The sequence below is a fragment of the Haplochromis burtoni genome, unplaced genomic scaffold, assembly GCF_018398535.1.
Source record: "Haplochromis burtoni strain Fernald_Lab_line unplaced genomic scaffold, NCSU_Asbu1 Contig_22, whole genome shotgun sequence".
NCBI lineage: Eukaryota > Metazoa > Chordata > Actinopteri > Cichliformes > Cichlidae > Haplochromis > Haplochromis burtoni.
In genome coordinates this window covers 2,839,384-2,853,411 of record NW_024582383.1, presented here as the reverse complement: position 1 = coordinate 2,853,411, position 14,028 = coordinate 2,839,384, and the positions used below count along the sequence as shown (strand labels likewise).

Genomic DNA, 14,028 nt, shown 5'->3' with positions numbered 1-14,028 from the left:
TGTCCTTGGGCAAGACACTTCACCTACCGCCTACTGGTGTTGGCCAGAGTGGCCGATGGTGCGATATGGCAGCCTCGCCTCTGTCAGGCTGTCCCAGGGCAGCTGTGGCTACACCTGTAGCCTCCACCAGTGTGTGAATGTGAGAGTGAATGAATAGTGGAATTATAAAGCACATTGAGGGCCCCGAAAAGCGCTGTATAAATCCAATCCATTATTATTAATCCAACACCACAAAAAAATTTCTTTTAACTTTCGGGCAAATTTCAGAGATATCTAGCGGTATCGCAGTTAATGAGTGCAGTAGAGTTCGTGTGTGCCAGGAGGCTGGATTTTAGAACAAAACCAGCTTTTCAAGGAACAGCAATAGAGGTAAAGTCACAGGATTAAGAAATGTGTAATGCAAAGCAGGTGATTGTTCACGGTCACAGTAAACACTGCCCCTCTTCTTTCAACTACAACCAAAATTATGAGCACATGATGACTGTGATTACAGGGTAGGGCGGGGTGGAAGGTTCACTGAGGACAAATGCACTCAAAGATTAACAGTCTCACTGTGTGGTGGTTCCTATAAATGCAGAAGAAATACCGACAGTTCTCTTTTACTGACACGATAAGTATATACGCCGTGCACTGCAGATCACAGAGTTTATTTTGGAAAGCATGTTGTCTTAAACGGTCTCTCATCTTCTCTTTCCTCTTTGCCTTCATTCTTGACGTCTGTCTTGTCTCACATGTGGAACCTGTTTGACTTGGTGTTCCCTTTCTGTTACTCCTCTTCTTTCCCTCTCTCTAGCATCGATTTCTTTCTTAGTGAATTGACTTAGAGCTAATTGCTTCCAGCAGGCTTTTCTCCAACTGTGTCACGCTGCTCACCGTCATGTGATGATACGATGTGGGTTTGTTACTGGGGGCAAACAGACTGCTCATTGGAGAAAAAGCCTGGAATACTTCAGTCTGTGGTTGAGAGCCTGTTTGACCACATCTGCTGCGAAGGAGATGAGATTCTTTGCAGTGTAGAGAAATCATATTTTTCTTTTTACTTTTTGGGACCAGCTGACACGTTTCTTAAATGGCTGAGGAGGTTTTAATTCCACCGTCGGGGAAAATCACTTCGGTAAGTCCAGACAGACGGGCGCTAAACAGAAGCAGAACTATCAACTGACTGATCCCATCTTGTGCTGGACATTAATTATAGCAGCTAATAGCATTTAATACCGAAAAGAGGCCTCTGCTTTCTTATTTATAATTTATTTAGTGTTATTATTTAAGTGAGGTTGAAAGTTGAAACAAATTTATTGCGGTAAAAAGAAATCGCTATTTTTTTAAAAATAAATGACACAAGATTTACTCATTTTTGGAAACTGAGTAAACAAAATAATGTTTTCAGTGGGTCGAGCTTAATAACTGAACAGAAAGCATTCTGAATTTAATTTGTCGCGTACATTCGTAAAAAATCAATGAAAACTCTCAGCTGTAAGAATCTGTTTTTAATTTTATTTCTATATTACACCAAATAAAGCTTTAGGGAGAAACACAGACAAAGGAAAATCAGGATTTTTGACCAAAAGCGAACCATTTATTATGGCTGGTGGTCATAATTCAAACTAACATTGTCATCGTCCTTACAAATGTGGCTGTATTTAAAGGGAAATAAGCAGGTTCTTGAAACATGTGTTTTATTGCCAAGAGCTATTGTTACAACAAGATAATTAGCTAAACACAAATTCCTTTACTTTTTGTGTTAAGTTCATATACAGTTAAAGACATTTGCAGATATTTAGATTTTGTACATCTTGTTAAGACTTACAGTATTGTGTATAAGCTACTGTTCATTTCTTAATATTTTGCTAGGAAAATGGGAAAGGTATGGTGGTTGATTGAAGCATGTGTCAGGATACATGGAAATACAATGTACAGGGGAAACAGCTTGAAAGATAATATTTGGAATGACCACCTTTATTTTTCAACACAGTCTGAACCCTTTTTGTCATGTAGCACCGTGCAGCAGCAGGTGGAGCCAGGAGTCAAACCACAAAAGCTTCTTGAAGAACAGTCCAAAGCTCTTCTTTCCATGTTTCCAGACTATTTTTCTATTTGTTGTTAAGATAACCCTATACTGCTTCAGTAACAGTGAACTTCAAAGGAGCCACGGCATCATGTTATAGACATGGTTGTAGACAATCTGTTGTACCTCGTACCTACTTTTGCACCTGATCGCTCCATAAGACCCATCGCACTGATGTTCAGGTCTATTCTTGTGTAATTTAGCAAGCTTTGGTGAACAGTAGATGGACCAAATGCATCTCTCTGGTGCTGCATCTGTCGTTTGCAATATTATGTAAGGCCATCACTTTCTGTTCATCATGATGTTCATCGTCCTTTTTTTAAATGTCCGCCACTTGTGCAATTCCCTATAACCTTTTAAGGTGCACCACACACCGTGCTGATGCAAGTTTTCATTTAACTGCTCTTGGTGCAACAGTACAATTGTATGCCTGTCAAACTGACAGTAATGCATTATATATATATTTTTACAACATGATATAGAAACAAAGAGTCTGAAGATACAATTTTAAATGAGTAATTTGGTGAGTTGTCTGTTACATATAGACACATCAGTTCATTCCCTTGGAAAGGCTTGGTGCCTTATCAGTGCTTGAGCGATTCAAGAGTCAGTGTTAAATAGCTTAAGAGTCACACAGTCCTCTAAAAAATAGTCAGGTGCAATGAGTGCACTGAAAATGAATAAAAAGTAGCCGGTGTCCAAAGAAAAGCACTGAAAGACTTCCAGAAAGTAAAAGAAAGTCTGACTCATTAGAGCTAAATATAAAGAAAATGTGTGTGAAAGACTTTCACACAGTAATGTTTTTAATCTGATTGCTTTACACAAACATGCCAACTTTCTTATTTGACATACAATCAGAGATTTGTGAATGTTGGTGAAAAAATGACAATTTAAAACTTAACTGATTTTTTTATTCACACAGCGTATAAAATGTTTTGTCTTAACTTTAAGAAGCTGTGAGCTCACCATCATATTCTGCATGCGTCTCTCCTGCTCTGTCTGCAGCACCTCACTGCCTCTTTGCTGGCAGTGGCATTCCTTACCTCCTTTGGGAGCTCTATGCTTTATGGGTACAATCTGGCTGTGGTAAACTCCCCTGCTGTGGTAAGACACACACACACACACACACACACACACACACACACACACACACACACACACACACACACATCTGGAAAGTAACTTATTGAAGTGCATTTGTTTATAACAGCCGTTATATTCTGCATGGCCAGATATTGCATATGAGTCTGCATGATCTACTGGCAAGTGCCAGGAATTTGGTTTTGGAAGCTTTGTGGTTTCAGTGTGTTTAAGTTTGTAGTCCCAGTAATATCGATTAATCATACAGCCACTCAAAGTTGCCGCTTTCGGCCAACATAGATATCCAAACATTTCTGGCACAGCTTCCAAGATGGAAAAGGACAAAGATTTTTCTTATTCATTTTATTTTATAGCTCCTGTGATTGCTGTGTGTAATTTTAACTTGTTTGCATTTTTCTGTGCACTTTTGATATTTAAGTTTGGGACCATTTCCCCTTTAAATCTGTAGTGGTTCAGTCCATTTGGGCTGTGGTACAACCATTGGGTTTAACCAGTCAGCCAGTACAACCCCCTTAACTGCTGATTGGTTAGCTTATTTATGTGTAAATGTGTGATTGGTGCACTTGGAATTCTTTCTTTATTGAAACACAAAGTATTGGTATTTAGTAAAAAAAAAAAAAAAATATATATATATATATATTTGGTGTTTTCTTTTGAAAACGACAGTTTGTCTGAGGGAGGGGAGCACGTGCCCTCACAGTTACCCTGAGATAAAAATAAGACTCATACTCTGATGTCGCAGTTTTCATGAAAACTGTTTCTCCGACTCAGCGGATCTAAATAAATTGAAGAGGTATGTTCTGGCATGTGACTGTTAAGTCATCCTATTAAGTCGAAATTACTTCTGTACATGTTTAAGTTACACTCTGTTAAATGCAGATGTATTAAGAACAGTTGTAATAACACACTCTGAACTGCATAATTCTGAAAACAGGATTTTAACAGTGATTTTTTTTTATTAAAGGTCAAAACGCATCAATGGCATTCACTAAGAAAGATTTCCAGACATGCAGAGATGGGGCTTTGCTGCTTGCCTGTAGAAAGACTCACCATCATTAATAAGCAACGATCATTTCAATAAAATTCAAATTAAACTTGGCAGCTGAACAACAAGCACAAAAATTAGAAAAGCAGAAGTCCCTCATTTTAACATTGTGATAAAGTTTGTTATGAAAACGGTCCTCTTCTTTTTATTTTCCCAGTGTTTTGTAAATACTTCATACGTTACAATCACAGCGATAGAATAGAGGGAATATTTGGGTGTGGAAGTCGTTGGCTTCTGTGGTGGCTGTTTGGTCACCTGATGTGTGAAGAAAGAATCTGTTGTGAATCCGTTGTCGCTCATTAAGACCAGGTTGAATTTGAAGGTTAATCCTCTCCTACCTGTAAGCACATAGAGCTTTTGTACGCATAACGAGCTAACCAAATCATTGAAGAAAGAAATAGTTCAGCCTGGACACTTATTTGTGGGATACGTACCAGTTGTTGGATTTGTGTCTCTTTCACAGTGCAAAGGTTTGGAACCAGAGTATTAAAATAATTCGCAAAGGTGATATACTAAAGATATACTAAGATTAGTGGCAGATAGCTTGAGTAATGCTTTCCACCAAGAAAGCAGATGTGACTGGGATCGTTACCACTATAACTGTTCATTTATTTGGAAAGCGTGAACAGTGAAGATTTCCAATAGTTTCGAGTAGCGAGCCCGAGGAGTGATCTCTGCGTGAAATATTTGCATTGCAATAATTGTTGGGCATCACAACATCCAGCAATAAATTAAATGTATGTTTTAATTTCAATTTTGTATTGTATATAAGAACATTAGCAGCGCAGTTAAAAATGATTTTGTTCAGAAACATAGGCCATAAGAAGATCATTGGTAGCCTTTCATCTGACTGAGACTCTTTAAATAAAGCATTTCTCTGCAGATGATCAGTTTGCTGTTTTACACCCTGTCCTTCAAGAAATCTTCAGACAAAAGTCAGATTAGAGAGTGGCTTTAAATTAGCTAAGAAACTGGGTCAAGTAATGCCTTTTTAAGTAAAGGTTTAATTACTGCGTGTAAAGGCCTGTGGTACAACCCATTAACAGAGAAAGGTTGATCATATTTAAGACTCAAGCATTAATTAATTGAAGACATCTACTGTGATAAAGTCTACTCCCCACTGCTGTGTAATCAATTATTGTGAATGTAAATGTTATGTTATATAAAGCTACGTTGAAACCAAGCACACCATTGTTTTTCTTGTGACATTACCAATAACTCTGATGTGTCACATGACCCTCTTCCTATTGAAAAAACAAAAGTTGTATCCAAGATGGCCGACTTCTAAATGGCCACCATGGTCACCACCCATCTTGAGGAGTTTGCCCCCTCACATATGCTAATGTGCCACAAATAGGACTTTAATATCACCAACCATTCCCATGTTATTACGGTGTGTCCATAGAAACGGCCCACCCTGTATAGTGTGATTAAAGTGGTGGGTGGGTTCTTTTACAGTTTGACAGAAGCCAATTGAGTCTAATAACAGATTAAATGCCATGTTGAGGCTGTCATTTTTAGCATCTACATGGGTGTTAAAATCACCCACAATAATTATTTTATCTGAGCTGAGGACTAAATCAGATAAAAAGTCTGAGAAATCAGAGACTCGGCCTGTGCTTTGAGGAAGCTGACAATCAGAATGACTCGGGGGTGTTGATTAATTTAAACTAACATAATCATCCTGCGTAACCAGGTTTCTGGAAGGCAGAGTAAATCAATTTGCAAATAATTGCTAATTCACAGGGACTAACAGGGACTTAGAAGAGAGAGAGCTAATGTTTATTAATTCACATTTCACTGCTTTATTCTTTAGTGCAGTTGTGGATAATATATTGTTCTTTCTTTGTGGTTTTTTTTAGTGTTTAAATTGTTTGGAGGGTGTAACAGGAGGAGAGAAGCTGTTTCCTGGTCTCTGGATAGTCACATTTAGAGAGGTGAAATAAATATAAATATAAATATGATAGCAGCTGGTTGGTTTTGCTAATTCAGCACTGTTCAACTTGATGTAAACACACAAACTAGATATCCAAAAATGTAGGCGTTTGGAAAAAAGTCAGGGTCCAAAGGAGAATAAACCCAGCTGGGGTTAGAACCAAGAATCTGAGCTAACAGTGGTTAGCTCTGTCAAGAAGAGGAAGCTTCAGTCTGTTACCTTGCTTGCTCAAGCTAAAGTTATCTGAATGTAGTAATATAAATGTTCACATAAAGGGGTAGGTGCTGGCACCTGATATCTGTATATTTCTCACAAAATAAACTGCTGCTTTTACTGACTGAAAAATATATCTGATAATAATGATCATCAGGAAACCCAAAGGAGTTTGGTCTTTGAGTGCTCTTGCTAGTCATGAGAGATCTTTTCGTATCTGTTACAAGTAAATATTCGGTTTGAAAATGCTGGTCCATGGCTGGTCTCAGTTCACACGGGGGTAATGAAAATCTCAAATAAAAATGATCTTCTTTGTTGAAAAACCAGGCATGCTGCTCATGCTCGAGTAGCAGCATGTGTCTGTCAGTTTTCCCGGCACGTGACACATGGTTCAGGGGAAACTGAAGTTAGCGCTAACACGTGCTGGCACATGTAAACTGATGATCAGGAGGTTTAGGTCAGACTTGTGGCTTTAATTCCAAAATATCAGAGTGAAAACTGAAGGTCTGTCTTGCTCTTATGTAACCATGATGTCGAAGCCACATGATACAAACACAGGTTTTTTTTACTGAATTGTATTTAGGAATCTGATGAATTCACACATATATAGATTCCTTATATTTTGCATGGAAAATGGAAAATTTGTGCATTTATTTATTGAAATGTACAAATATACACAGAAATACAGTATCCAAGGCAAAAACTGTTCAGTTCTAATAAGCTTGATTCAATATTTGGTATTACCCCCGTTTGTTCTTTAACACAGCCTGAACCCTTTGGGAAGCTTTCTTGTAATTTCTTTTAGACTTCATGAATAGTTCTCAAACATTTGTTGTCAATATGATCCCACACCACCTCAGTATATTGAGGGGGTCTTGGAACGTTTTGGGCCACCTTTAGCAAGCTGCTCTAAAATGATTTTTATTTCTGTAACAAAATCTGACCTTAAAAACCTTTTCCCAAAAAAATATTTACGTGAGCAGACTGTGCAATGGCAGCCAGTAATAGAATTTATTATTCATTTTTATTCAGACAAACTAAAGTCTAAAATAGGCAGTGATGAGACACAGCTATGACTAATCAAATGGGACAAAAACTGAATGCAATTCATAAGAACACATGACTATCAGGAAATAACTAAACAGGGAACACCAACAGGGTAACAGGGAAACACTGAAGGCAGGATACGCTAAAGGAAAAAACACAATACACATAATAATCACGAACAGAAACTAGACAGTAAAGCTAATAGAAATTAAAATGCAGGATTACTATAAACAAAAAGATTAACCTAAAAAAAGAGATACAACAAAAGCTTTACCCTGAGTCCCGGTTATGTGGAAGACAGGCCTTTATGTATCCGGTCGTTAAGTGATGACGTGACGAATCCTACTTTCGGGCCTAAAGTAGTCTGCGTTTAATATGGCTTTTGTGTTGTTGACATGTTTAATGTTTTGTATTTTCTTCTATTTGATCTCAAAAAGCTCCTAAAACAGTCAGTGATCCCTGTTGACCTCCCTCGGCTTTTATTACCACTAATCATTTATTTAAGCTCAGTTTTTAAAACCTTAGGATGTAGCTACAGCCCAGCCCATGCAGCAGTATATGAATGACTAACCTCGTATTGTGGATGGATTATCTCAGTTGTTCTCCTGGCTGAAGTTTGGTCCTTTTACAGCATCCTGCCATGCGATTACATTTGTTCCTGACCACCGAGAACACTCACGTTAACTTTTATCGAGTGGAAAAAAAGTTAGCTTGTTTATATTATGCTAACATAGCGCTAGCGGTCACGTAGCACATCATTATATACCAGCTAGCTCAACTTCAGTAACCCTACAAACGTCACTGCTGTTTAGTTTTCTGTCTTCATTTATGCTGGAAGTGATAACTGAGCTGTACGTTTTAATTTGTTTCCAAAACCCCGCAGTCAGGACATGCTATATTGTATTTAGATAGAAGCTAGCGAGCTAACTCCCTGCTAACTTCTAAGTCCGTTAAATGTCATAAATTCCGTTTTCATGGATGCCTGGATGTTAAACTAAATTGTTACACCTGGTAGAGCAGAACGCTGATCATTTTATTAAAGATGAAAGACTTTAGACAGTTTTTCAACTCTCAGTAATGCCACAGTGATCGTTTGATATATGGACCTGCAGCGGAGTTTAGGCCCAGACACGGCTAGTGACGTCAGACTGAACAACCGGATAGCAGCATAAGCCTCTCCAAACATTTCATGACTACACACATTAAGGCAGTGGGTGTGTAGTCACTGAGCACTTTGGAGCAGATGACTTTGGCACAGGAATGATGGTTGTGGAGAGATAGTGGACTGTGACAGTGAGAGGTTAAACATCCTGGTCAGGACTCCCTCTGGCTGGTCAGCGTAGGAACAAAGTACTTTACCAAGTACTCCGTCCAGCCCAGCAGCATTCCTGTTCACAGCTTTCAGCACCTGCCTCACCTGGTGTTCCTGGAAGACGAGAGAGCAGTGGCTGGTGGAAGCGCCTCAGCTGTGTCAGGGCTCTTTGTTTCAAAGTGAAAGAAGAGGTTTTAATTCTTATGCCAACGTGCTCTCATCAGTGGTGGAGTGGCCATTGCCCTCAGCCGGAAAAGGGTAGAGTGCCCACTCCGGGTCAGGGGCAAGTGACTGCCTAACGCGAGGACTTTAAATATCTTTGGGTCTTGTTCACGAGTGAGGGGAGCGGGAGATCAGCAGACAGCAGCTGGAAGGATGTCGGCGCTGTACAGGTCATGGATGAATGGATGGGTGGATGCATGTCTTTCTTTCATACGTTTTTGTTTCTATTCTTATTTGATCTTATTTGTATGTCTGTTATCTAAATGCATCCTATTTGTGCTCTTCCTCACACTGTCAGTACATCAAGGACTTCTACAACAAGACAGTGGTGGGACGCAATGGAACAGGACTCAGTGAGGAGACCCTGACCCTCATGTACTCTCTGACTGTGTCTGTATTTGCGGTTGGAGGTCTGCTGGGCTCACTCATTGTGGGGATGCTGGTCACACGCTATGGCAGGTAAAACACTCGTCTTCATTTTTTTAAAACTTAATTACTGAGAAGTATACAACAGTTTCTACTGTGCATATGATAAGTAGTGCTGTCAGTGTTAATCTTGTTAAAATGACGTTAATGCCATAACCGCATTAACGCGGCAAATCTCCATTAGCGAGTTAGCGCGGATCGCCCCGTGCGCGGGACTGCGCGGCATCAACGCATTAGCACTGTTAGCTCGTTAACGCATTAGCACCGTCCAGGTATGTGTGGGCTGAAATTTCATATATGCAACATACAATATAATTCCATAAAAAATCCCCCCAAATTTATTTTAAAAACACCATAATACCTGGCGGAGGTTTACCCTGGTGCAGGTGTGCCGCGGTCAGTGGAAGAATCCGCGAGTGTCTCTGTGAGTTTCCCATTACGTCGTAGCTACTCGGTGCTTGTTGGAAGTTTAGGGGTTTTTTCGCTGTAAAAAGAAGTTTTCTTCCCACGCACAGCGGACACTAATGTTTTTGTCACTTTTTATGGAATCAAACTCAAAGTAAGGTCAGTACTTCCACGCTTTAAACGCTGCACGCTCATACTCTCTCTGCACTCCATATGTGATCCATTGTTGATCTGCACACAGCTGTTGCCACTAACGGCGCACTCGCTTACGTCACTGTCGTGAGACATTCTCACACACAAAAAATCACGGTTTTAGTAACGCAGTAACGCAGCGTTCCTACGGGAAAGTAACGGTAATCTAATTACTGTTTTTGCAATAGTAATCCCTTACTTTACTCGTTACTTGAAAAAAGTAATCAGATTACGCGTTACTGCCCATCTCTGATGATGGGTTGGTGACACATTTCTCCTTTTTTCCACATTCCTGTCAGTCTACATTTAAATGAAAATAAAATCATATTTATAAGCTGATCAATTTCTTCACATTCATTCACATTCTTCAGATTTATGGTTAATCACAGCGTATGAGCAAAGTTTGTGGCTATTTGGGACTTAAACAGCTTTGCATGTGTGTCAACCTGATATCAGCGTGAAATAGTCACGCCGGTCCACCGTGTTCATTTCACACTATCCAAAGCATGAAATGTGTCGGGAGTTTCGTGTGTGGAGGAGAGGAAGAGATGACCCAAATGCAGGACTCGCGGTGAAAGCTGGTGTTTATTGAACGAACAGGAAATGACTGGCTGACTGAATGAACTGAGAATATGGCGACAACCTAACAGCAACACTGACGCTGAACCGAGATAAACTGAGGATTTAAATACAGCGACTCACGAGGCTGATGATGATGAGAGACCGGTGAGTACACGGCTGAACATAATGAATCCGGAAATGGAACATGAGGAAAACAAACAGTGAACATGAACTGAAAATGCAGCGTCAGCGACCCAGGAACCCTGACAAAGTGAACACACATGCAGGAGTTGCATTTCCAACAGAGAAAGCTACTTAAAACCAAGAAATCAGCAGTGAACAAAAATCACTACATTCCAGAGTCCTGAACTGCCAGAATAGCTGGGCAGCTAATATGTATTTACACGAGCATGTGCTAACAATGCCTGTTTACATACATTCCTATATTACTGAATAAATGAAGTGTCTCCCTCTGCTATTACTGCAGCTTCTGCATGCATGTCCATTTCATGCTTTTAAGAGGCAAAGTGTAAAACCGACGCAGTGAACCGGTGTGTCTATTAAACATTTTGCAATGATCCTGGGTTGGTTATGACTGTGTGTATCAGGGGATGGGGTTTCCATTATTGCCTTTGCTGTTTCATAAACCTCTGGGTCACTTACTTTTATGTGCTTTGTACGTGTACTTTCAGGAAGGGGACAGTGGTAAACACAACAGTGTTGGTGTTTATTGCTGCTTTACTCATGGGCTTTAGCAGGATATGTGGGTCACCTGAGATGATCATCATTGGCCGTTTCATCACAGGAATCCACTCAGGTACACACACACACACACACACACACACACACACACACACACACACACACCAGTCTGAGGAAGGCCATTCCCTGTGTGCAGAGGAAGAAATATTGGCAAAGCACCATGATAAAAAACTCTTTTTTCCCAGTAGCCCTAATCCTCTTCTGTAATAAACACATCCTCATTCCCAACTCTTTATATACTTTATTTTCAATTAAATTAATGTTTAAAAGTGAATCAGAGTAATATCATAACAATCTTCTTCTTTGCTCTTATTCTTGCAGGCATCTCTCTAAGTGTGGTACCAATGTACTTGGGTGAGATAGCACCAAAGAACTTGAGAGGTTTCCTTGGCCTTGTGCCGAGCATCTTCATTGGAACTGGAGTTTTTGTTGCCCAAATCCTCGGTCTACACGAGCTTCTAGGAAAGGTAGTCAAGCAACCTGCGTGCGGACTGGACTGTAGCATACACTGCTAACAGTATACTTTAAATCAAACAGTCAAGATGTGATTGAAGACTTTCAATTTCAAATGTTCAGAAGGTTTTACAAAATGTGCTCTAAAAACTGTTTAGGAACCAAAGACAATGTTATACATAGTCCCCCCATGTTCAAAGGCTTGTGACTGATTTGTTGCCAAACCAAAATGCTGCTATTAATGAATTATTGCTGGTGTTTTTCTCAGCACTTACTGTTAGTAAGCATAACTGTTGTGTTACTGTTGTAGGAGGAGCACTGGCCCCTCTTTCTTTCAGTGATTGCTGTGCCCACTTTCATCCAGCTGATGTTGTTGCCATGGTTCCCAGAGAGTCCTAGGTACCTGCTGATTGAGAAGCACAACATCCACGCTACCATCAGAGGTCAGTTTGGTTTTAATTCAACATTATTTAGGTTGGAGGATGAAACAGTGGCACCGTGTCTGTAGGAAGGGTTAGACTTACAGAAGTGTTCAGTGGAGACGTTGATTTCTTTACTGTGCTTCAGCAGCTTGTGTGACAGCTTAAAGAAAGCTGTAGAACTGATTGTATTATAGTAATGATCTGCAATAGAGGCTGACCTGATTTAAAAAAGATGGAGCTGGGACAGGGGTGCTATATTCTGAGAAAAAAAATCTGAATATATGAGATTAAAATTATGTATTTAAAACTATTTTTCCATATGTCAGGAATCTTGTTGTTCATGGGGGTAAGATTATAAATATCAGTTAGTGGCTCAACTATAAAATCTTGAACCAGTTTAAGAAAATAAGGATCAAGTTTATCAAGACCAAAAGCTTTAAAGCTTCGTGTACCTCCATGACAGAGAGAGAAGTTCAAAAGAAAAGAAAGCCTCCTTTTCATCAGTCAGTTTTAATCCTGGATTGAGGTGGTCTCGCAGTTTTAAACAAGTAACATGTGTATTTAAAACTGAGAAAAGGCAACCAGTCTTGATTAAAATCTACAGCCAGGAAATTTTCATAAAGCTCTAAGGTACCTGTGTGACTGTTTGACAGTATGGAAGGCTGGAACTGGACACCAGTGATGATGAAGCCGTGATAATGTAAGCTCCACTTTGTTAGTGTGGCCAGGGGTGTGATGAGGAAAAGAAACCAATGAGCACGGCACATTCACACACACTGAGACGGTGGTGTGGTGACTGGGAGCTTAAAGGCTTTACAATCACAAGGACACCACAAAATGCCACCCTGGGAATATCTAGTTCAAACTATGCTAGTGGGCACTCAGGTCTGTTATGCTTCGGACAGAAATGTGGTTCAGGGTGTAAAATAAATAGTTTATTGCCAGCTACGTAAAAAACAGACATCAAATAAAAGTTGTTAATTTAATTGCATCTACACTGGTAATTGATTCAGAGTTGTGGCTTATTAGTGGGGATGCCAGATGATGATGAAGTCCGAAGAATCATCAACCTTTACATGAGCTCTCACTAAGGTGCAGCTTAAACCAGGGGTGCAAAAGTAGCTGCATACCACAGAAAACACAAAATCAACTAATCGTAAAAGAGGGATTACAAAGACTTAAACATTCTGGGTCACCACAGAGATCCAGTGGGTTGTGCCTGAGCCTCCTACCGAGGCCCAAACATCCTGCAATATGTAGTAAAATTTGCATTCAAGGTAAAAATGATAGTGACAGAAGTAATGCTAAGATCATGACAAGTCAAAAGTATATACCAATCAAATTGCTCTGAGGTATATACGGAGACTTTCGAAAACGTTGACGCATGTTAGTCATGTGATGTAATAAGAAGCCCCTCGAAGCATAAGTAACAGAGGATTCAGCATCACCTGATCCAGCCCTAGCTACGGTATATATTATTTATCAAAAAAAAAGATGTTAAAAACCAGCCAGTGTTACGTGTTGTAGACTTCTCAACTAAAAATGTCACACAACTGTTAGAACATGTGACTCAGACATACAGGCAGGTTGAAAGGTGCAGCTGTCGTTGTTTTATAAGATTCAGATCACCAATACTCCACTAATAAACAGGAAATGCAACATGCATGTTGATGAGGAAGTCAGAGTCGCAGGGAACACGATTTTATTTCTAGGTTTGACTGAGGCCAGGGAAAGTCCAGTGTTCTCAGGTGTTGAGGTGGAAACCCAGAGGAGTTCAAAAGCTGTCTGCAATCATTACAGAAACATTGTTATTTTTTTATTTATATTTAAATCTCATAAATCCAGGGAGTTTCTCTCAGACCACAG

General features: G+C 39.7%; 1 protein-coding gene across 2 annotated transcripts in view; it reads left to right on the top strand.

Moving 5' to 3' along the window:
• Nucleotides 1-545: 545 nt before the first annotated feature.
• The window catches only part of slc2a15a (solute carrier family 2 member 15a), a 30,469-nt gene continuing 16,986 nt past the window's right edge, over nt 546-14,028 (top strand). The window contains exons 1-6 of one of the 2 annotated variants that reach the window (XM_042218703.1): nt 546-1,114; nt 3,071-3,169; nt 9,240-9,400; nt 11,218-11,342; nt 11,609-11,754; nt 12,051-12,183. In XM_042218703.1, the coding sequence (XP_042074637.1) occupies nt 1,070-1,114; nt 3,071-3,169; nt 9,240-9,400; nt 11,218-11,342; nt 11,609-11,754; nt 12,051-12,183 (709 nt within the window). In that variant the 5' untranslated portion in view covers nt 546-1,069. The remainder of the gene's footprint in view (nt 1,115-3,070; nt 3,170-9,239; nt 9,401-11,217; nt 11,343-11,608; nt 11,755-12,050; nt 12,184-14,028) is intronic. The other variant, XM_005917052.3, reaches the window with a different exon arrangement.